This window comes from Anarrhichthys ocellatus, unplaced genomic scaffold (assembly GCF_004355925.1).
Source record: "Anarrhichthys ocellatus isolate YVR2014 unplaced genomic scaffold, GSC_Weel_1.0 scaffold30, whole genome shotgun sequence".
Taxonomy (NCBI): Eukaryota; Metazoa; Chordata; class Actinopteri; order Perciformes; family Anarhichadidae; genus Anarrhichthys; species Anarrhichthys ocellatus.
In genome coordinates this window covers 1,582,210-1,605,325 of record NW_022280060.1, presented here as the reverse complement: position 1 = coordinate 1,605,325, position 23,116 = coordinate 1,582,210, and the positions used below count along the sequence as shown (strand labels likewise).

The window sequence follows — 23,116 nt, the reverse complement described above, 5'->3', positions numbered from 1 at the left end:
GCATGAATGCTCACTCACACACTTGTCGGAGCACTCAAGCATACGGGCAGAGCCACAACCCCCCCCCAGGAAACTGTAATGAATCATAACACATTCATGAATTGTTCAGGAAACACTCAAATACTCTTTTCAGACATTATTATTTCTGACTTAATGTTATTTTAAAGGAGCTGTATTTAACATTCTGAACATAAATACCCAACCAAACAACTATTTGCTATGTGAAGATATAGTGGAGTAATGTCTACCTGAGCAGAGAAGGAAGTCGCTCTCCGTCTGTGTGCGCTGTTATCTGAGCTTCTTCTTGCTTTGTTGACAAATCCGGGCCGGCAGAGCATGTTTTTAGTGCATGTTCGTGCATGTGAGTGTACCCAACTGGTTAACTCACGGATCCCCCCTCAGGTAAACACTGTTAGCTCTGTTAGCACTTTCACCGTTGTTTGCACTGTTAATGCTGTTAGCCACGTTAGCAATGTGCTGCCGGTTTGCCTTCGCCATGTTGAGAGCCATTGAGAGGCAATTGAAGTGCTCCCAATCTCATATTTTGCACCTTAAAATAAACTTGTTGACATATTTGTTATGAGGCAGATTACAGCATTATAAAAACACTGCATACAATTTTCACTTTTTCTTTTGACAACTATGTCATAACCCAGAAAGGGATAATCACAGTACATGGCATCCATCATATTGAATGTGGCTTTTCTTTTGCACGTTTCTGCTGTGAATAAGATGGTGCTTTCTTTCAGTTCCTCTTTAAACAGCATATAACCTTCTAAAGTATTTAATAATCAAACACACTGACAACACAGTCTGCACACTTTTTCACACTGTGTCCTTATTGTGGGTTCTAGTTTTGCACAACTCAGCTCACTTGTTTAGATGTGTTATCTGATATATTAGCACCATCGCCTGACAGATGTTTATGTGAATCCACAGCACGACTTGACTTTGTTGCTCTGGCTTGAAATATTCTTCACAATTTTTGCGTCTTTCGTGTGCTGCATTGCTTTTTTGGACCAACCACAGCTTTGTGAGTCCATTTGTGGAGGACTGCACAGGACATTTCAACATCCCGCGGCTCCATTTTTTCTCATATGCAGCCTGTAGGCCAGCTGATAAGCCTGCAATACCTAATGACAGACGTGTGTTTGTGAGTACAGTGCAGTGGACGAACTCTGATCTAAGGAGTCAAACTGTGATAGCACTTTAAAATAGCAGGAGTAATACTTTTTTTATTATAACATATGTTTACAATAACAGCCTCTTATTGATTAAATAATCAAAAGAGTTTAAAGTGAAGAAATGGATGGGGTACGTTTTGGCATTAAGGAATTGTTGTGTATGATAATTCTTACAACAGCATTTGGTAGTAAATCCGTTGTATAAGGTTGTACTAAAGTGCAGTTTGACTTAAAAAATTCGCAAATACAGTGATGTAAAAATCAAATGGCAATTATCAGTGAAGATTAACACAATAGTTGTGTAACATCCCTAAATAAAATGTTCTTTAACACCAGAGCTGATGGGCGATAAGGATTCAAAATGATAAAGTGTCGTCTTTCAAAGGAATCATATCTGATGAAATCATATATCGAGATATCGTGATACACAAATGTTGTCTAAATTCATAATAACAAGCACTTACTAACTAAAATGTCTCAGATGTGATTATTTTGCCATATTGTGACAGAAGATTTCGGACATATCACCCAGCCCTGTTTGACGGCACATTTTTTAACATATCCATTATAAATAAAGGTCCAAATAAGTAATAGCAGCAAAATGTAAAGTACTTATAATGCAGAAATTCACTATTTGGGGTTTTAATTTATAACAATGCATCATAATCTATAAACAGAGCATGTATTTTGTAAATAACTAGAAACTGCAGCTGTATGCATAAAGTAGCATTAAATAGAAATACGCAGACATTTATCTTATTATATATCAAAATTAGAATTAAAGTGTATTTTTTGTGATGCGATTATAGTTTAAAAAAAAAGAAGAAGTTTATACTCCCACACTGTATTTCCTCATGACATGCAGTCAGACTTGTGGCACACACCTGCTGACATTATTGTAATTCAGAGACTGTCTTCTCCTAAACCATGTGGTCTGTTGGTGGAGAATTCCCCATCACCAAATAAAGTTTCAAACAAAGAGCAAGGAAACAGAACTGTTTTTAAAATTAGTGCTGTTTCAGTTTCCTCGCTCATTCTATTCTGTGGGAGACAAAGGCCATAATATGTCCAGAACATTTATAAATCCTGTTCTCTGGCGTGAGGAGATATACTGTGTGATTATTTTAAATAGTGTGCTTACTAAACAAAATTGTTCTGGTATATTAACCCAAAGCAAAGGGCACCACACGCCCAGTGTGCTTCAGACTGCACTGCTTCTTTTAGACATTAACCAGAAACCCAATAACGCATCAAGGCCTGTCTCTCTGTCTGTCCCCAGTCATCAAGCATGACTGTTTAGAGTGATGAAGTTACAAATCCTATATTTTGACACTTAATGTGCTGTTGGTACAAACACACACACGCGCGTGAGAAAACAAGTGAGTGTCCCTTTAATTTGAACCAAGCCCTGTGGGGATTCAGCCTGTGGAATGCGTCGTTTGTATGCCAGAGATTGTTCCCAGTGAGAGTAGCACACAAAACTGGACAAAACCAAAAATGTGGGATACTTGTTGCTGTTGACTTCAATGGTCGAACTGTTTTGTCTATCTTACGGACGGACGACATTTCCTTTTGGATGCAGCTGATTCAGATAAACCCGGTAACCGTTGGAACGGTAAGAGGCAGCTACTGGAGCGACGGTCTCAAGCGGGATCAGGTGGATCACTCCTGTTGTTTCGCTCAATGGACTTTTCGGGCATCCTGGCCGCTAGCTAGGCAGCTATATGCTAATGATAGTCAACCAAACGCTTGTTAAATGTGAGTGGTGTGCCGGGGTTGAGTCGGTGTCTTCAAAAGGGAGACCCACTTCTTGAACTAATTCGATATTTAATTTATCACAAATTTACGCTTAACGTAAAGCTAACTATTAGCCACTTAATGCTAGCGCGTTAGCCTGCGTTCAACCGCTTCTATTAAAATAAAACAAGGTTAGTTGAGTTAGCAGTTAGCTTTAATAAGCTCAAAGTTATAACAATACATCGACTCGTATTGTGTCGCGTGTTGTTGTTGCACAACGTCCCCCTCGGTTTCACTTCGTGTGGCTCTTTTCAGACGTTTGTCTTTGGCTGCTGGCTGCAGACTTTGCACGGAGCTGAACAGGTGATTGCTAGCTTACGTTAGCTTCCAAGATAACTTCTGTTATTTTACCCCAAGTCAGCTGTTGAACTGTACTAGCCTGCTCAGGTGTTGCCTTTTTAACATGACGGGGAAATCACGGGTTAGTACACAATTTACGGTTGGATCGCGAGCTGTCGTGTAAGTGGAGGATGTTATAAGTTAACTGTCTCTTGTTGTCATTCTGCTACTCCCACCCCGTTATAGTTGGCTCAGAGACTGTGCAGCTAACTGGCTCTGTGTTATGAAACTCCATAATCCTCGATGTGATAAATGATGTTATTCTTGCTTTTCTTTGTCTTTTTGCCTCTCTGTTCTGACTAAGCTTTCTCTCTCTGGGTCACATGGTGCTAATTGTGCTTGGCAGGTCTGCCGGTGCATAACAACCCACCCCACTGACTCTGGGTCTCACCCATCTCACCCTGTTAGCACATCACTTCTCCATGCATCACTGCTCTGCCCTGCAGCGTGCAGGACTCTCTGGGTGTCTGCCTTTTTACAAGATTCAAAGTCTGACTGCCTCCATGTCTCCTCTGAGTACTTCTCAGTAGATTTTCATCTCCAAACTGTTGTTATCATCTTCTTTTCATAGTTTCTATTGACCTTATTAAGTCAGGTGATGGACATAAGTTTCATAAAGGGGGCTGATCAGTAAAGGAGAAATGCATTTAATGTGTAAAATAATAAGACTTGTAGAATACAACATTTATTTTGATCTAGATATACGTTTGCTGTAGCTTTCCCCAAGCTTGCTCTTCTAGTATTATCTGTATGCTGCTGGTGTTTTATAGTAACCACGACCCTCCTATTTGGGCAAGAAATGTGACCGGGCGGAGATGCTTCGCTTCACAGAGTAAACAGCCCACTGAGCCCCTGTTTCACTAGATGATGTCATGGTTTGGCTGGCCACTTCAGGGTTTGCCCCCAAGTGTTGATGTTTTTTGTCAGTATTGTTGCAGGGAATTAGGAGTAGCCTCTTACATACACAGGAAGCAGGTGGTAAGTTTAAAAAAAAAAAAAAAAAGCAATACCTTCAAACAGCTGTTGTGCCCTTTTCCTCATTTGTGGTCGCAGTATTTCTCTATGAACTGCATAGGGTGGTAGGGTGGTTTTAACATGGTTGTTTCACTTGGTTATACCAAGAATGGTGGAAGGATACCACAGCAAATATTACCCTAACCCTATATTTACTCCCCCGAGATATTTTAAGGAGTTGATAATGAATGTGTGCATGGACAGGTACACAATGTAGATTTTTGGAGAATGCTTTAAAACTGAAAATGAAACCTGAAAGTCTAAACATAGATTTCATGAAAAGGATTGAAACAGGTTTGTCTAACAATACAGATAGATATTTAGTGTGTGTGTACTAGAGGGCCACAGATTGATTAGTCGACGCCGATGTTTACAAACCTATTATTGGTGGACCTGAGCTCTGATAGTGGCTGCCCCCATGGGTGCTCGGGGCAGGTGAAATAATGATGGCTTCTGTCTTATATATCCTTCAAATGCATTGTGAACCCTCCTGTCTGCTTCTCTCTTAGACAGCTTTTTACTGATGATATAATTCTTCAGGGAGTGCTGTTAGTAACAGTCTGGCGCCATGCCGGCTTCGACAGCTTGACAGAGTACAGGCGGCTAACAACGGGGCAGGGCAATATGATAAAACTACTTTTAAGTATCCTGTTGTATGAGTTACTGTTTCCCAGGAAAGACACACCCGGAGCTATCAAGAGTTCTGCTGATTCCAGTGTCTTGGATAACAGGAGGCAACACATTCTCTCTTTAGTGGAGGAGTTGTAGCACAGGTGATAACTTGTTTTAATAATTTATCTCTATTGGTTAGCTTATTTTTCCGCCACCCCAGGGCAAGCCATAGAAAATTCTGCTTTATCAGTCTTCAGATCGCAGTCGTGCCCAAGGCCCCGTTTGCATTTCTAGCTAATTGAGTGACTTACTGAACTGTGGGTTGTACACCACATGTGTGCTTCTTGTATGATGGGCTGGTTACCAGTCAGCAGATGTTGGTGGTTTTGATGGGGGGGTGCGCGCGCGCGCTGAGTGTCCCGAGGAGCTCACTGCAAACCACAGTACTGCTCACATGAGTGAGTGTCTGTATCTTATCACACCGCTCAAGAGTGGCAGGAACTGGACGACACTCACTACGACTACTTCCTCCTGAGGATTGACACCACTGTGACAGTAAAAACTGGCCTGAGCTGTGACTACTTTGATTTGTTGGTTGTTAATCATTTTCTGGTGTAGAATTTGTTTGCTATTGCCAAATGGCAAGGTGGTCTGTACTGTGGCTGCAACAAGTTACTGCCGATAAGGTCTGTGATATCAGTGAACAGAAGACACGGTGTTCTTGCTTATCTTTGGATTTCTTTTTCGTTTGGCAAAAAATCTTTTGAATGCAGTTTGAGTATAATCACCTCCACAATTATAACAGAAAGGGCTTACTTTTGGGTTCCTCTGTAATGACTTCAAATGATGTTTTGGCAGTGACATGGCTTTTTAGTCAACCTATCTTCTGTCTCTTATCTTTTCCCGTTGTTAGCAATGGTTTTCCCAGCCTGGTCGCAGTCGGTTTGTGAGCTTTGTTAAGATGTACTCTACTTACTTCATAGACTCTATTAGACCTTGAAGGCTTGTTGTGCATTTTGTGTGAGAGATCCAGGCTGTTCAGAGAAACTGGAATTTTGCACATTAGTTGGAGCGAGGTGGAATATTTTCTCTTAGTGTGGTGACATGACTGCTGATACGTTTGTTGGTCCGCATTGGGCTTCAGTAGTTCAGCACTGCTGGACCCGACTCAAAGAGGGACACAGCTCTGCTGGTGAAGATTATTCAAAAGCCAGTTTCTGTTTTCTTTTCCTCCAGCTCGGCCAGCAGTTGTTCATTTAGTACTAGAGAGATGGAGACAGAGGGGGTCTGAAATTATGAATGAAGTGAAATGATGAGTAAAGGGGTTAGGGCTCGATCTAAAAGGGACAGATAGATTACACTCTCTTTTTTATATATATATATATATATATATATATATATATATATATATATATATATACATACATACATACATACATACATACATACACACACACATACATACACACACATACATACACACACACACACACACACACACACACACACACAGACATTGTATATTCACCTATTCCTCATTCCTCCTCACTTTCCTTGCACACAAACATGATTATCTCTCTGCTTCGTGCCTTTACTGCATAGGAAGAAGGCTTTTTGTCGTTGTTTCCATTGTACCAGCAGCACACAGAAGGGGAAGGGCAACCGAGGCCTTTACAGCAGCTAGTGGAAGTTGCTAGTATGTTTTCAATCTGTTGTTCACAGGAGGGCCACCTTTCACAATAAGCTATGCAGCTTCAAACAATCACCACATAGCCGCATGTTCACTTTGTTACCTGCCATAAACAATGAGGCTGAGATAGTTTTATAACATTAGGACCCTTGCTGTCATAGAAAGCTGAGCACTTAAATACCAGTGAACGATAAACACACACAAATCACTGACACGTGATTTTCTTTTGGTATTTCCCAGTATTGAGTGACCTGCTTGTTGCTGTCAGCTAAAGTCTGCTTTTCACTAATGGCTGCATTAGCTCAGGCTGTTAAACTCGCCGACCCCGTTTCCACTGATCAGCCTCTGTACGGAGAATCAGCCCTCGCTTTAGTGTGCATATTTATCTCTTTGCCTGTATGCATCTGGATATGTTTTGCATTGAGGCCATGTGTATGCGTCTTGTCCACATCAGCCTGGTTTTACATGGGATTAGACTTTGCATAGTGATAACTTCATTTGTTCGGCCAGCCTTGGCCCTTCACGAAAGGCTTATGTTGCTTCCCTTATACAGTATGTAGTCGGGCTGAAAGATTGAAATGTTTTGTTTTTACGTGTTTTGTCTGTCCAGTAGAACACGGAGTGGAGGACTTAATGCCTCTGTGGCATGTTTTTCCAAAACAACTTTGATTTGTATCTGCGTTAATCAGCAGAGATTCAATCAGTCGTGTCAGCTAAACCTGACGGCAGTAGCTTTGTTTTCCACGCAGGGAGAAACGTGGACAAAAAGACGAACCTATTACTGAGATAAAGGGAGTTCCCGTCTACAATGCCACTTTGTATCTTGTTTGTGGAAACAAACAGGAGCCAGAAGTGATTCTTTGAGTTGATAAGAATACACATCTGAAAACAAATACTTGACTTTGTGATAGTCGATAGCGACTGCTGAAGAAGACATGCCTGCAGGCTTTTATTTCAGCACCATTGCAGTGCATTTGTTTGAGTTCCACCCTTTTTACTTTTACGACTGCCTTCAGGGAGCTGTTGGATTGTTTTTTTGAAATTTCACACTGATTTATTTTCCCCGCACATATTCCATCTCAGAAGCCACCACTGTTGCCTCTGTACTGTGTACTCTGTAGCTAATGCAACACCGACTCTGTGTTCCTGTCCTGCTGTTTTTCAGATTGTGCTGTGAACGTTCACAAGAGCTGCAAGTCTCTGCTGGGTGACTGCACCAGCAGCAGGAATAAGGTAAACACTACGCTGGAGCATAGAAAAACAGGGCCGGAGGCTTGGCTGTAGTGAAGTCACTTTAGTACCAACCTCTTTCTCTCCGAGAGCTAAAATGAAAGTACCACCAGGATTGTACATCGCCAACAGCAGACATAATGTCTTACTTTTATGGTCCATTAATAACATTTTAACCAGGTCAGTCATTGTCTTTATTGCAGTCCTGCCACAGGTGACGGAGTTTTTGTGTTTCGTCACTAAACGAAGCCTCTGTTGCTGCATTTGCCTCCTTCTTCTGTGTGTTGACAGAGACTGTGTGTTGACTGTTTGTAGACAGCAACCAGCTGGAAAGTCCCGTGAAAAGATGCTGTGGACTTTAATAAATGGCGAACGAAATTACATCTTTTACCGACTGACTGCACCGCAAATGAGACGCATAAGTTTGTCATTTACATTCGTGAAAAAAACAGTGTCAAAATGTAACAAGAACAATGGCAGTAATAGTGAATGACAATTGTGACAGAAAAAGTATTTGCAATATGAATGACGATGCTACATTGCAAAATTGAAATGTGTCTTAACGTCACTGAATATGAGATTTCTAAGCTTTTCTGCAATTTTTTCTTTCGTTTTCACTATCAGTAAACACGTCCTGCACCTGCAACCTCAGTTGTTGCTTTCTGTATGTAGCCCATGTTTTATGCTCTGTGGTTACATTTTTAGGTGGTACATATTAATATTATCAGGGAATCCTCTATGTAGCAGCAAAGCCTCCACATGTAGCTACTGCACCACCTCAACAGAGAAGCATAAATCCAAAAGTTGTGCGTTTATTCAGGGACAGGGACATTTAAGACAACTCCACTGAAGATGACATGTCTCTGTCCATTCTTATGAAACTTCCTGAGATGGACTTTGCTCGCTAACAGCACGTGAGCGGTGTTTCTGAAAAGAAAGTGTGTGCAATTTCTTGCCATTTTGTAATCTGTCACTCAGCTGATGTAAAAATGCTGTCTTACTTCATTTTTCCCCACACAGAGAGATTCATCGGCGAGGACTTGCTCATCAAGATCTTCAAATCTTGGTAAGCAGAACGTGCATGTGCAGATGTACACCTTGTAAATCCCACTAAGTACATTGATAGACAGCAAGATTTTTTTAGTCCCCATGTGTCAAATTAAAAAGCAGGATTGGTCTTTGGGGACTTGCAGAGGATGAAACAGATAAACTCTTATGACATCTGTAGATGGACTTGTTGTCTTTCTTTCTCCTCCTGTATGTGTGTGTGTATGTGTGCATCTGGGTTTCTGTGGTATATGTGTGTCTGCCTGCACACTGAGCGAGATGATTGGCCTCCAACAGACTGTAGGCAAAGGTGATGATTGGCCATTGTTGACAGAAGTCAGGTGCTTTACCTCTGGTTCAATTATTTTCTAAACCTAAGATAGGTTTAGTAAGTTTGTACCATTTAGACACAGGAGTATTTTGATTGATTATACGGCGCCGCTCAAGATCTCTCTTGTATACACAAAGAGAAAGGAAGCTAAACAATTTTTATTTTTAAAGTGTCAGATTCTCCCAACAATATTTCTTGGACTGAATATAAGTTTAGATTGAAGGTAACTTGACCTGTTAAATTTGCAGTATGCTCTCATTCATTATCATTAAGTGGTCCATCAATTGTAACATTCAGCAGGTCCTTTTGCACGCGATTGAACCCACAGGAGACGTGAGCGGCTGCAGCAGCAGCAGCTTAAGTTAATCTCCTGGAGCAGTTGTTATTCTACTCTCAACAGCTGGAGTCCTGTCAGCCACAACTGATTCCTCCTCTTGCTCTGCTCTGGTCAATCAGTAGCTCGTGCAGGGGGTCGGAAATTGGGGAAAAGCGAAGAATCAGAAAATTCGAGAACGAGCGAGATGGGACATTAAGGATCTGGGCGGGTCGTGTGTGTGTGTGTGTATATAAACCAGGCTTTGTGTCATCCTCTGCTTCTCCTAGTTTACACCTGTGAAGGCACATCACTTATTGCTTTAGCAGTAATACCTGCTACTGATACCTTCAACGGACATTATTGATTCTCACCTTGGAGTTTGGATTGTTGCAAAGCTCATTCTGCCGCTCCTCCTAGTTTGAGAAATTCACAATGGAGCTGGCAGTTACTGAAGCCACTACCCAAACCACGGGGACCTCCAAAGGTTGCTCCAGGATTGCTAAGTTATCCTCCTCTTCCTCCACCTCATCGTTGGGTCTGTCCAGACATGTTGGTGTTCGAGTGTTGATGCACCGCGACATGACCTCCTGCAGATTCTTCCGATCCCCGCCTAGATCTTGGCTAAAAAAACACTTGGGTCGACTTGGAAAGGAGTCAAACGAACAGCCGCCCACCTCTTCATCCTCAGCATCCTCGTTTCCTCTTCGCCTGTCACCTTCTTGCTCTCTCTCACTTTGTTTCTCAACTTCTTCTTCTTCCTCCGTGTCTTCTCGTTTTCTCCTTTCATCAGTCTCTCGTCTTTCCTCCCCAGCGCTAAAAGACCGGGACAGGGAGCGGCAGCATTCGGGCCTAGCCTCATTACAGGCCCTGGGTGGCCACCCAGGATTTCATAGCACCCCAGGCATGACCGCTAGTTTGTGGGGAACAAGCACTCAGCCGCCTGCCGCCCATTCCACCAGCTACACTGCAAGCTCCAGCCTTGGCCACAGCCTCCGTCACCACAACAGCTCAGGGTGAGTGTCTCTGCCTTGCAAGTTGGACTTTTTCCTTATTTCTCTCTTTCTTTGAAACTGTTTCCTTTTTAACAAAGATTGCTCCTGAATGACAGTATTCATATTTTACCTGGAGTTCAAAAATCACAAGACAAATGAGCTATATTCCTCTTAAATCTATCATTTTGTAGATGTTTACTGGACCTGCTGTATGTTAATGCTGGATATTTTTAGATTCTTTGATGCTGAAATACTATTTTCTCTGTGCCATCGGATGTGTATTTATAGTTGACATATCAAGGCAAGCTGTCTTTGATAATATGTCTGAGTCTAGACGGCTCTCAGAACTGGACTACTTTCTGCTGCGTCTCTAAGAAAATATGTAACGAGATGGGAAGGCGGTGGGAGCAGGAGAGAGAGTCAGAGGCATGGGGAAGTTGTAAACAAGAGCAGAAGACAGGGAGTCGTAGATGGGCAACAATAAGTAGGGAAGAAGGAAAGAAAAATCTAGCTGCCTGTAAATGTACATGTTGGCTTATAAATAGATTTCAGGCTACCGAATACTAGGGTGATTACATTAGTCTCAGTGTCAGCATGTATGCCACCTTGGACTTGTGGTTGTCGTCCCTCAGATCCCTCCCTGGGGAGATGGATGAGACGGATGCTCTCCGCTCCAAACGCTGCAACGAAGACGCCATTTCCCTCGCTCCCTCCACCACCGAGTCCATCATCGTCGAAGGTGAGTTGACTCACTGAGGAGGGGATCGAACTTCGATTTTGAAAGTCACACTTTCCGCTCTCGGTTGTAATTGCGCACACTCGGTTGCAGAGTTAAAGCTTGTCTTAAGGGAGTTTTCTTAAATCCAGGGAGGAGGGTGTGAGGAGTGCATTTTGTGGAGTCAGGGTTGACCTCACCCTGTCTCATTAAGTTGTAGTGTGTGGGAGAGGAAGACAGGCTAACTGGGCACTAGCTTACTAAATGCAAAGAGCTACTGCACCAGCTTTTTCTCTCAGCTGCCCTGTTTTTTAAGGTTTATTGTTTATCAGGCACACACTTACCATGGAAGAGCTACTTCGTCTCTCTCCTTCGTCTTCTCTCCCCTCTAAATGATTTCATTGAAGAGACTGACCTAAACATGGACCCCCTACTTTGTGCAATTTCACGCCAAATGGGGAGCCAACCTTTTCTGTACTATAATACTGTAACGTGTCATGGTTTTTGATGCCTCTGGTCCTCTCCTCAGATGCTCACTTTACAGCAGTGCGGGCTGATCTTGAGTCTGATGCCCAGGACCTGGAGGTAGAGTCATGGAGTTTGGCGGTTGACCAGCAGTATATTAAGAAGCACTCTAAAGAAACGGTGAAGCGACAGGATGTGATTTATGGTAAGTGTGATTCCTACAGGACGTGTTCACATGGCCTAAGGAATCTAGTAGCTCATTGATTGGATAGTTGATCTTTTTTGACAAAACCTGGTGCCTATATTTCCCACAATGCAACTCCACCACTGACCGCTCAGTCGGAGATTCAGGTGTGTTATGCTAGTAGCAACTATTGTAGCCTCGAGCAGAGCGGGCACACTTCTTACTTACTCCTCAACCTCAGTTTTTAGTGACATCACTTCAGGCTTCAGTTCACATAGCTCCCTCAGGAGCCACAAAATGCTAAGTACAAGTTTTAAACATATTTAGTAATATTCCATAAGACCTTTTAAGCAGGCCTTGATGTGGTGGAGTTGTCCCTGACATTTTAGGATATTTTGCAAGGAACTATGTTAGCCAGGTGTATGAAAAGGAAACAAATAAGAGGAAAATAGGTTAAGGAAGGTTTGGATGGCATAAAGCACCCGTTGTGAGCTGGTCCATATCATTGCAATGCATTAAACGTGTATGTGTTTTACATGGCAGAACATTAACGTGTGACTTCATGTCGTTGTACAGAGCTCATGCAGACAGAGATGCACCATGTGCGAACACTGAAGATAATGCTGCGTGTGTATGTCAAAGAGTTGAAGGAGAACCTCCAGATGGACTCTGGCAGGCTGGAATGTCTGTTCCCCCGTTTGGAAAACCTCCTCGAGCTTCACACACATTTCCTGTCTCGTCTCAAAGAGAGGCAGCGAGAGAACCTTGTTTCGCCCAACGACAGGAACTACATTATCAACAGAGTGGCAGACATTCTGATCGCACAGGTAGGGAGGAGATGCGTAGAACTCGCATGCAAACAAACACCCAGCATTGATTTCATCAAACAAGATACAAAGAGTGACACATGCACAACAATATATGTAAACAGCATAATACATGTGCCATAGTGCAGTATGGGCCAGCACACAAACACAGACTGCGAAAACGGAACCGTTTTCTTTGTTCTCCAGTTCTCAGGGGAGATAGGAGAAAGGATGAAGGACAGTTATGGAGACTTCTGCAGTCACCACACGGAGGCTGTCGGCTATTACAAAGAACAGCTGCACAACAACAAAAAATTCCAGAACATCATACGGGTAAGACGCCTCCTGGTTTTTGATATCCGATTTAATACACACATCTGTAGCTGAGTGTATAAGGTTATATTAAATGGCCTTTTCCTTCTCAGAAAATCAACAACCTCTCCATTGTGCGGAGGTTAGGAGTGACCGAGTGTATTCTGTTGGTGACGCAACGCATCACCAAGTACCCAGTACTAGTGGAGCGCATTCTGCACAACACTGAAGGTCCAGTATTTCACATGCGTGTTTCTGCTAAATAAATCACTATGGAGGAGAGTAAAACCATATATTTAGTGAGGAATAACGTCACACATTTTACTTTAATTTTTCCGTATCCATCACATGTTTTTTTTTTTTTGTTTTTTTTTTGTCTGTCTCTAGCGGGTACAGAGGAGCATGAGGATCTGACTCGGGTGCTGGGTCTGATTAAAGACACCATCGTTCAGGTTGACATGCTGGTTAATCTCCATGAGAAGAACTCTCGACTCCGGGACATACACAACAAGATGGAGCCAAAGGCACTGGGAAAGATCAAAGATGGCCGAGTGTTTCGCAGGGAGGACTTGGCGCAGGGCAGGAGACGTATGCTGCATGAGGGCACAGTCAACTGGAAAGCTGCTTCTGGCAGGCTCAAAGGTATCATATGGCACGATGAAAAAAAAAAAAACTATCTAGGTGTACATATGTTTTGTGTATATATGTATTTATGTTATTCTGGTTCTTTTTGAAGAGTTTTGGAATGGATTAACATTATAAAAAGATACCCATACATATGAAATTCTGTCCTTCCAGATATTCTTGCGGTGCTTCTGTCAGATGTGTTGCTCTTGCTACAAGAGAAGGATCAGAGATATGTATTTGCTACAGTGGTGAGTGATTTATCCATTCAGTCAGCATGACACTATCTAACAAACACAATGTGCGAAGGCAAAACATTGAGTAATGTGCAGAGAGAAATGAGCAGAATTCAATCAACGATACTCTGTAAATGTCATAAATCAAACTCTATTACCTTGAAGTACCAGTAAACAAAAAGGCACACCCTTCTGTCTCTTTCCTTTTTCTTATTGTTCTCCACTCAGGATAACAAGCCGTCAGTGATCTCCCTTCAGAAGCTGATTGTCAGGGAAGTGGCCCATGAGGAGAAAGCCATGTTTCTTATCTGCGCCTCCTCCAATGAGCCAGAGATGTACGAGATCCACACCACCGCCAAGGAGGAGCGAAACTCTTGGATGACACACATACGGCAAGCTGTTGAGAGGTAGCTGCTTTTACACAGAGTAGAAATACATGACCGTTTGTTACTATTATTCACATTCTGTGAACATTTTTTGAACAAAACATAAGAAAGTTTGCTTTCTCTGTCTGTAATGTCTTTGGTCCTGTCCCCTCTTAGCTGTCCTCATACAGAAGAGAGGCTATTCAGCGAGGAGGAAGAGGCGCGAGCTTTCAGGTTCAAAGAATTTCAAGGTAACTGTAGATCAAGTAAGAAATGACTTGCATAAAGAAACCCCCCGGGAAATCATATAGTTGATGTGGTAGGCCACAAGGGGGTGCTCATGCATCATATTAACTTTAAAATTGTTAGAAGTTAGATTTAACTTTTTCTCTAAATCTCGTCTCAGTAGATTGAAACTGATTTAGGACAACAAAAGCTCTTTAAAACACCCACGGATATTTGGGGGTGGTAAAGGGTTGTTCTATAGATGCAGGAGTGAGCATGTGATAACACCACCTGCATCCCCCATCCTTTGTTTTAAGGATTTAACTCCTCTGCTGTTCTATTTCATGTTCCTCTCTGTAGAACGGCTGAGCCAGAAGGATACGGTGGTCGTCCAGGCTCTTACTGAGAAGCTGCAGCTGTTTGCAGACATGGCAGAGTCTGTGGCAGGTCTAGAGGACGCAGCTTCACGTTCCAGACTTCTGCTTCGAGGAGATGCCTCAGACCTCCAACAGGGGGAGGCCCTGCTCAAAGGAGCTATCACTGAGGGTAGGACAATGCTGCCATAATATGTATATCTGCTTTAGATACAGAGGTGGGAATTTCGTCAATTTTATATCCATGGACTGCTTGCTGCAGCTCTGTAATAAATCAGTAGGTATTGGCATTGTTGAGTTTGCAAACATTCCTGCTAAACATCTCCCTCTGTCCAGCTTTTCAACCTTAATTTGCTATCTCTCACTTCAGTGGAGAACCTGCAGAACCTGCTGCAGTCTGGAGTGAGGGAGGAGGCTCCGACCTCCCGGCTGGAGGAGGGGAGCGGTTCCGGGGTTCTGCCCAGGCGAGCGGATACCTTCGGGGGCTATGACAGCAGCCCCACCATCCTCAGTAAGAGTGAGTCCAGCACGATCCATGCCCTGAGGAAGTCGACCATCTAATGGATTTGCAATTGTATTTCATTGGCTTTTATGCCATTTAATAAACCATGAATTATAAACACATTTCATTCCTTGAATTGGTTTTATTGGTTGAATTCATGTGTATGGTTTTACATGTGTATGTGTGTTGTTTGTGAGCGTCAATATTTCTGTTTGGTTTAATTACTTGTGTGTGTTTGTCCCCGTGTCCCTTTCTGTGTGTCGGTGTGTCTGTGCCAGATGGCAGTGTGAAGAAGAAGTTTTCTGGCGAGACCAGAAGCAGAGATAGAAGCCAGAGAGCCAGCTCTGACCCTCAGCTCAAAGACCTTTGTCGCAGCCACACCCTGGAGCAGACGGTACGCGCTCAACATGCACACAGACAAACGGCACATCTCGGGATGAGTCACAGTGTTATTTCCTGTAAATAGTAATGACCAGACCAAGTCATCTGGAAAGTTTCCATGTCCTGATGTTTACTGTAACCCTGCTCTCGCAGGTCACGTCATTTGTTTATGAATAGATAAAGCCTCGACAAAACAAGAATGAGGACGATCAGGCAGACACAGGCAGACACAATGTAACGACATGTTGCTGTCAGTGAGCCGTGTGTGAGAAACAAAGTTGTAATTATATCTGACAAATGAATTAATTCAGTTTTTTATGTCCAACCTATTCTAAACCGTCTTTCTTTGTTTCGCTCTGAGACAGAAAATTCTCCTCGTTGAATTACTGATGAATATTTTATATCTTATGCTGCTCAGCTCTCATATCAAGGTTGTGGAAACAAGTTTTTAAACACTATTTGACATAGAGAATAGTATTAGTTGTACCATCCTGGCTAATAACAACCGCTCAATAACATTTCTTTAGTATTTTAGGATGTACAGGAATGGGAAAAAAACAAGAATATGTGCATAGTGTCTGTTTTTTTTGTACACCAAATATAGCAAATATACAATAATTCCATTTAAAAAATACATATGACCACAGCAAATTCCAAAAAACATTCTAAATGTTTTTACAGTATCTGTTTTCTACTTTTTGTTTAGTATGTAGTGCTGTGTACAGTACTCCTAGTGTGTGTGATGTTTAGTATGACCTGCTGTGTGTTGTTGCTCAGGTTGATGAGAGCTGCTGCTCTCCTGCCAGATGGAACCACATCTGGTCCAACTCCTTCCCCGAAGCTGAGGTAAACTCTCCTTCTCTGAACTGTCACCTTGTGCTTCACACTCTGCTGGATTACATATTCATAAGCAATGCCTTCTGAACTGAAAATACGTACCCATGAGAAGTTTGCACATTATAAATACTGTGTTGTTTTTGTGATTCTGGTAGTTATTTGGTTATGATAAGCTTGCCTGTGTCTCTCTCCTAGTTTTTTGACAGAGTGCTGATGCTCTCCCAAAGGCTCTACAGTCTGCAGGTACTACTGTCCCCTCCACTGTTAATGATGTAGTCAGCGAAAGAAACGAGTTGAAGCGTGTGGTGTATATATATGTATGTTTGCAGAGAGTTTGGCTTACTTAAACTTGATAACTTTCAAAGGTCTTGGATTTCTGTTTCACTGTCATGGCGTATAAACATTGTCTTGGTTCTCTAATGACCTTGTGTTATTTTTCTCTGTCGCCAGGCCATCATTTCCCAGCAGGACAGTCACATCGAGCTGCAGCGGGCCTCGTTGACAGAGCGGGCCTCCCTGCCCGGCCGCCACAGAGGGAACGTGCTCCTGGAGCAGGAGAAACAGCGGACTCTGGCTCTGCAGAGAGAGGAGCTGGCCAGCTTCCACAAGCTGCAGTCTCAGCACCGGCAGGAGCAGCAGCGCTGGGAGAGGGAGCGTGAGAGGCACCGGCAACAGGTCGAGGCCAACGAGGCCAGGCTCCGACAAAGGGAGGAGGAGTGCAGACGGCTGGGGGTGAAGTGCTCTGTCCTACCTTAGAAAAAGATATGTGTGAGAGGCTGAACTTCAAGACCTCGCAGCGCTGCTTTATATTTTAATTTACAGTTTCATTGTTCTCTGTGGGATTTTCAAAAAAAGGAATAAACTGTTCATATAGCGCTCTAGTGTCCTTTCAAGTTAATGTCTGTCATGTGTGTACATTTTGAAGGTTAGCTAAAAAAAAAAAAAAAGTACAAAAAAAAGAATTACAGTATGTAGTAATGCAGCACTACTTGTTCTTTTGATGCAGGAGCATCTGGCAGAAGAGAGGAAGGAGCTGGAGAGTCAGAGGGAGACGTACCAGCAGGACCTGGAGAGGCTGAGAGAGTCCACCAGAGCCGTGGAGAAAGAAAAGGAACGTCTGGAACACCAGAAGAAGATCAAGAGGAAGACTATCGAGGTGGGAAACCTGCTGTAGAGATGATGGCTTGAATACAGAAATATCTCAGAATGCCTGTACTAACCATACAAAACAAGACTTGCAAGCTAGCTATTGCTAGCAGAGATACTATTTGATTTATTCAAAATGATGTGCATCATGTGGATCCTCGCAGCCACACAGACATGGAAACTACAAATGAAGCTGTAGCTAACGAACTTGTCAAATTTGTTCCGTTTGCGATGCTATGTGATTTATTTCAGATACTTCAACATATTTTTCAGTTAACCCGGGTCCTCAGTTTTTGGATTTGTCAGCTTATAAAAATGTAGTTCTGTTTTTTTCACAGTGCATCCCCAACACACAGCAGCTGTTAGGCATGATTCTGTTGTTTGCTAGCAGATACAAGTGACAAGGAGGCAACTTCACACAATACAAAGTCAGTGGAAAGCAATTCATTGTTTTCTCCTCCGGTGTGAGTGGGACTTAATTGTCTCTATAATTTGTTACATAAAAAAAAAATGCTTTTGAAAAACATGACTTTATAAATTGGAGGTCATAAAAGACTATTCTACTGCACCTTAAGTTGTGTGTAAGTAAGTTGAAATGGAGGATACGGGTGAGGTGCTATGGTGCTGGTGACGATGAATCACAGGATAAAGAATAAGAAGGGGCTTTCCCATCTCTCTTGTTTCCTTTTTTTCTGTTGCCGTTTCCTTGCATCTCTTTTTTTCCTTCCATTCCATCCCCTGGGCATGAATCCTGTATCCACCCATTCAAGGTACTCAAGCATCTGAAACACTGATGGGCTGAATATATGAATGAAAGAAAGTTTAGTTCTTGAGTTCAGGTGCTCTGACGGGTATAAAAGAAACTCTGGTTTCAGCTCCCACCGCCTGATTCATAGAATGATGAACACACATACGAATGAACACATCTCTAACCACTCAACCCAGGAATCCACCTATGCAGGGAGCAGTCTTTCTCTTCACCTCCGTTCCTCCTCTCTCCTCCACAATGCGGGTCATTGTTGTGAGTTTCATGGGAGAGAAGCTTTGAGAAAGATCCGCTGACTGTAATTTCATGCCCGGTGCTAAAAGATCCATCAAGGAGCTGCAGTAATGATACTTGATGTCAGCCTTTAGTATTTTCAAAGGCCTGCATCAACATCTCAGTTTAGTTGGTTACGAGTGACTGTAGCATGGGAAGTGTTATCTTTATACAAACTTAATTTTCTCATCGAAGATGCAGACCAGCAGTGGCGTGTGTGCATGTATGTGTATGTGTATATGTATATGTGTATATACAGTATATATGTATGTATGTATATGTGTATATGTGAAAAATGGAAGTGGTTTTGTTTACATTTGAAAAATAAATAAAACCAATTTCAGTTTTTGGCAACTAATCCAGCAAATTAAAGACCTGACATAACAAAATACTTCATAAAATTAATGAAAAATAACTTAAAAATCCAATACAAGAAATGCAAAAGGGGGCGGTACAAAAATATATTCGACCCTATTTACAAAGAGTTATAGAAATCATATGAGAGTACAGCAGCTTATTTGAAGTCAAAACAACCAAACAGACTTTGTCTAAGGCTACAATTAATGATGAAGTATTTTTTAGGTTTTCATTGTCAAAACTACCCTGCAATATTATATTATTTTCAGGCGAAATTGCCCATCATCATCATCATCATCATATCGTAAACCTTACCCACAGAGTTCTTCATCGTGAGCGGTTTCCTCATCACTGTATGTTGTGAGTCTGTAAGCACTGGAGTCTTGGTCGCTCCTCTCGGAGCTGGTGCACATGATTTTCCTGTATGATGTACGCTAGTAACCGATGGCTGATTTTGTAATTTCCTATTAAATCGGTGGGTTGATATTTTGAAACAAGCAATCTAGATATAGAGAGGAGCATGAACGTTGGTGACGGCTCCACCTCCTGAGTCACACACATGCTGTCATCAGGTGGAGGCCATGCAAAACACACCCAATGACGGGATTGTTCACTCTGACTAATGTGCCAATTTAAGAGCAGCCGAAACCTTCCCGCTGGATGAGTCGGTGTGTTTTTCTGTTTCTGTACAGACTAACTGAACAAACTGGATTGCTTTTTTCCAAGAAGTGATGTCTCCAGTGATGTCGCTAGTCCCTCTCTGCTGTCTGACATTCCTACCTGGTTCAAGCCTGACAGTTATCTGTGATTGTCCAGTGCCTTTTCATCCTGCATACCAAGCTGAGTAACTGACAGATGAACCAATGCCGTCCGTTCAAGTCCTGACTTGCCCCCCCCCCCCCCCACCCCAAAAACAGCTACAGTGTTTTTGCAACTCTGCATTCCGTTGTTTTATTGTCATTCATCTACTGTAGTGTTACATCCTCAAACATCTGGCTGCCCATCAACCATCCAACGGATTTAACTCAAGTCGTACACATACACGACCAGCTGACATGTGTTATTGCGTTTATCATCTCATTACTGGCTGCACAAGGCAGGCCTTAGACTGTGAGTTGTACCTAGAACACTTCACAGTAACTCCTGGAAATCCACAGCCGCTGGCTGAATTGACCTAACGTGCTGTGGTGAGTAATGCAGGGACCCTGGTAATTACAGAGGCCTTCACTGAAAGTCATAGTAAGTAAGATTGTTGCGTGGTTTGTTTGTTTGTTACATGGACTGCAGGATAAGACCCCAAACAGATCAGATCCAGCCCCTATCGGCACTCAACACCCCATTAAATCCTGCCCATAATGTTTGTTTTCGATGAGCTAAGTAGTGTGTTTTGTACACATGCAGATGTATGGGTTGCCTTTCTATACTGTTGGCCGTGCTATGGGAATCTCTCGGCTGCGGTTATGGGAGATTTGGAAGTAGTTTGTTCCCCCTCTGCATCAAACACATCAAGCGGTCTTTTCATCAGCTGTGACCTCAGGATCTGTTCCAGGCTTCGGGCCAGCCTGATATCAACAGACATTTAATCACCAACACCCAACATTAAGACACATCAGCAAGCCAGGAGAGCTATGATTAGACCTCATAAAAAGAAAAGTGTGTGTGTGTGTGTGTGTGTGGGGGTGTGTGTGTGGGGGTGGGTGGGTGGGAACATAAACGAGTGTTTGTGCAAAGGTGGTGCTAGTTGCGGCATGTCCTGGCTTCAGAGGAACCTCTTCTTTCATGTGTTATCTCATGTGATCACACTTGGCCCCTCGATAAGAAAGGCTTTTGGATCTGCTCCAACCGAGCCTTTTGTCTGACTGCTTTAGTCCTGTGTGTTCATAATCAAGGGTAGACATGGAGTTAGCTATTTGAATGTCAGTCAGGAAAAGAACAAGATCTAGAAAGACCTGCACAATACAGCAAGAGTCGGTGGAAAAAAACTGCCCCCTTTTGATGTAAGGAAATCTGAAAAGAAACTGGGATTATGACTAAGGTCAAAGGTTCAGTTCCCAGCCTGTTGGGGAGGTCTTTATGGGGAAATGCATCTAGAATAACCGGTGCAACTTTTTAGATATGCCTTCAGGCAAAGCCCTCAATTTTACAACCGCCCCTTTCTCCTGCTTTTTTGCTCACGAGCAGAAAACTGTAAAACTGGATTACTATCTGGTATGAATAACTACATGAACATGACAGAGGATATTGCTAAAATCTCGGGAAGATTGCCAAAGCTCAAAAGAAACTTTAAAAGGTCGGTGGTAAATCGGTGACCCGTATCTGAGTTATCTCGTCCCCTGTTTTGGCCTCAGGCTGATTTACGATGCTGTTCCTGTGGTCTGAAAAGCCCCCGAAGAGCAACACTTGCACATCAACACCCTTACCATGTGTACACACACACACACACACGCACGCACCTAGATGCCTGTGACTCACTTCTTCTATAACCAGTTAGTAGCGGTTGCTTTGAGAGGCTAAGATAGAATACGAGCTTAAGGGAAGATATTTTCTCTTTACGCCATCTGCCAACGAAACCGTCCTCACCTGTTTTCTCACACTGTGTACCGTCCTTCAGCTGAAATATTGTCAAATAACCCAGAGTTAATTTGCTCTGTGAGAGTTGCATATAGAATAAGTTGCACATTTCTGTGCATCTTGTTTGTTTCCAGTCATCAATTCTTGAGCTGTGGGGAATGTGATGTAATGATTACTTGTATTATTGATGAGTCTGCACACCATCGATCAATCGTTTGGTCAATAAAACATCAGAGCATTGCAAAACAATGCCCATCACTATTTCCTTGAGTGCAAGGTCATGTCATCAAATGTCTGGTTTTGTCCGACCAAAACAATTTTTTATTGATAAACTATTTGGAAGATTAAGCAATTTGTATTGACTAATCACTTCAGCTCGAATGTGATGTCCCAGGAGTATAAATTGCTGAGTCATTGCTCATCAGAAAACCTCATACAGAACAGTGTTTGCTCAGCTTGTATGCATTGTATGAATTACTTGGACACAATTTGATTTGGAATTGTACCAATTTAAGGCTACAGTGTTTGCCATTAATCCACTGCAGATCAGAGCTGCACATACTACAAATACTCAAGTCAATACCTCACACACGTTACTGCGCCACACATCATCTAATCCAGGTGAGATTCAATATCCGGTATCTTCTTTCCACCGCTGTCACGTTGTGAACAACGCCACATATGGTGATATGTGAGTATCCAGGCAGTTTTCAGGACGAGAGAAACAAGGCTGTGTAATTAGCTAGTCCAAGCCTGCCATTAACCGAAGCCTCTGGACGGCAGCCAGTGCTAATTGTTTATGTGCTGTCAGTCAGGGCTTCTTGTGCTCTGTAGCTTCCGCACAGTTTACTGCCCTGGAAACCTGCTGTTTGTGCCGCTTCGAGCCGATCACCTTGTCCCTGGGAACAATACAACATCTGTGTGCCGAGATGAGTGAGTGCTGAGTGAGGGGAAATGATGGAGGGAAAGGAGGTATGGAGACTTTCCCACTGCGGGGCCCCTCTCTGCCTCGGGTCCCGTCATGCTCTGCTGTTACAACTGGAGGAAGCTACAGTGTCCTCACACACAGAGTCACAGTCACACGAGTCTGCCTTTCATGCCTTGTAAAACAAGGTCATCATGTGTTCCCCTTATCCACAGGAAGTATTCGGCATCATCATCAATCATGTAGCACGTGTGCTGCATACCAAACAGAACGGTCACAGACGATTGCCAGACTTTAGGTTAAATACGCTGCAGTTAAAGCTGGTGTTGCACTGATCGGATGTAGGTCCATTGTATCATCAGCTCTGAGATATTGGTTTGCTTACATAATTGTTATTTAAAGCGGCTTCGAGAAAACTTTTACTTTAGTTACTTGTAATGCAACATCCATATCTGATTCCTTATAATGAATTAATATGTATTTTTATTCGTCCTCTTGTC

At 42.7% G+C, this 23,116-nt stretch overlaps 1 protein-coding gene across 1 annotated transcript in view; it reads left to right on the top strand.

Annotated features, from left to right (window-relative positions):
* Positions 1-23,116, top strand: part of arhgef18b (rho/rac guanine nucleotide exchange factor (GEF) 18b) — a 40,434-nt gene that overhangs the window by 9,630 nt on the left and 7,688 nt on the right. The window contains exons 10-28 of the mRNA XM_031863921.1: positions 7,802-7,869; positions 8,887-8,932; positions 10,372-10,573; positions 11,185-11,291; positions 11,797-11,937; positions 12,493-12,743; positions 12,930-13,055; positions 13,148-13,265; positions 13,422-13,676; positions 13,833-13,909; positions 14,123-14,301; positions 14,437-14,510; positions 14,845-15,030; positions 15,229-15,375; positions 15,639-15,754; positions 16,519-16,587; positions 16,774-16,821; positions 17,029-17,310; positions 17,585-17,734. Of these exons, the coding sequence (XP_031719781.1) occupies positions 7,802-7,869; positions 8,887-8,932; positions 10,372-10,573; positions 11,185-11,291; positions 11,797-11,937; positions 12,493-12,743; positions 12,930-13,055; positions 13,148-13,265; positions 13,422-13,676; positions 13,833-13,909; positions 14,123-14,301; positions 14,437-14,510; positions 14,845-15,030; positions 15,229-15,375; positions 15,639-15,754; positions 16,519-16,587; positions 16,774-16,821; positions 17,029-17,310; positions 17,585-17,734 (2,642 nt within the window). The remainder of the gene's footprint in view (positions 1-7,801; positions 7,870-8,886; positions 8,933-10,371; positions 10,574-11,184; positions 11,292-11,796; positions 11,938-12,492; positions 12,744-12,929; positions 13,056-13,147; positions 13,266-13,421; positions 13,677-13,832; positions 13,910-14,122; positions 14,302-14,436; positions 14,511-14,844; positions 15,031-15,228; positions 15,376-15,638; positions 15,755-16,518; positions 16,588-16,773; positions 16,822-17,028; positions 17,311-17,584; positions 17,735-23,116) is intronic.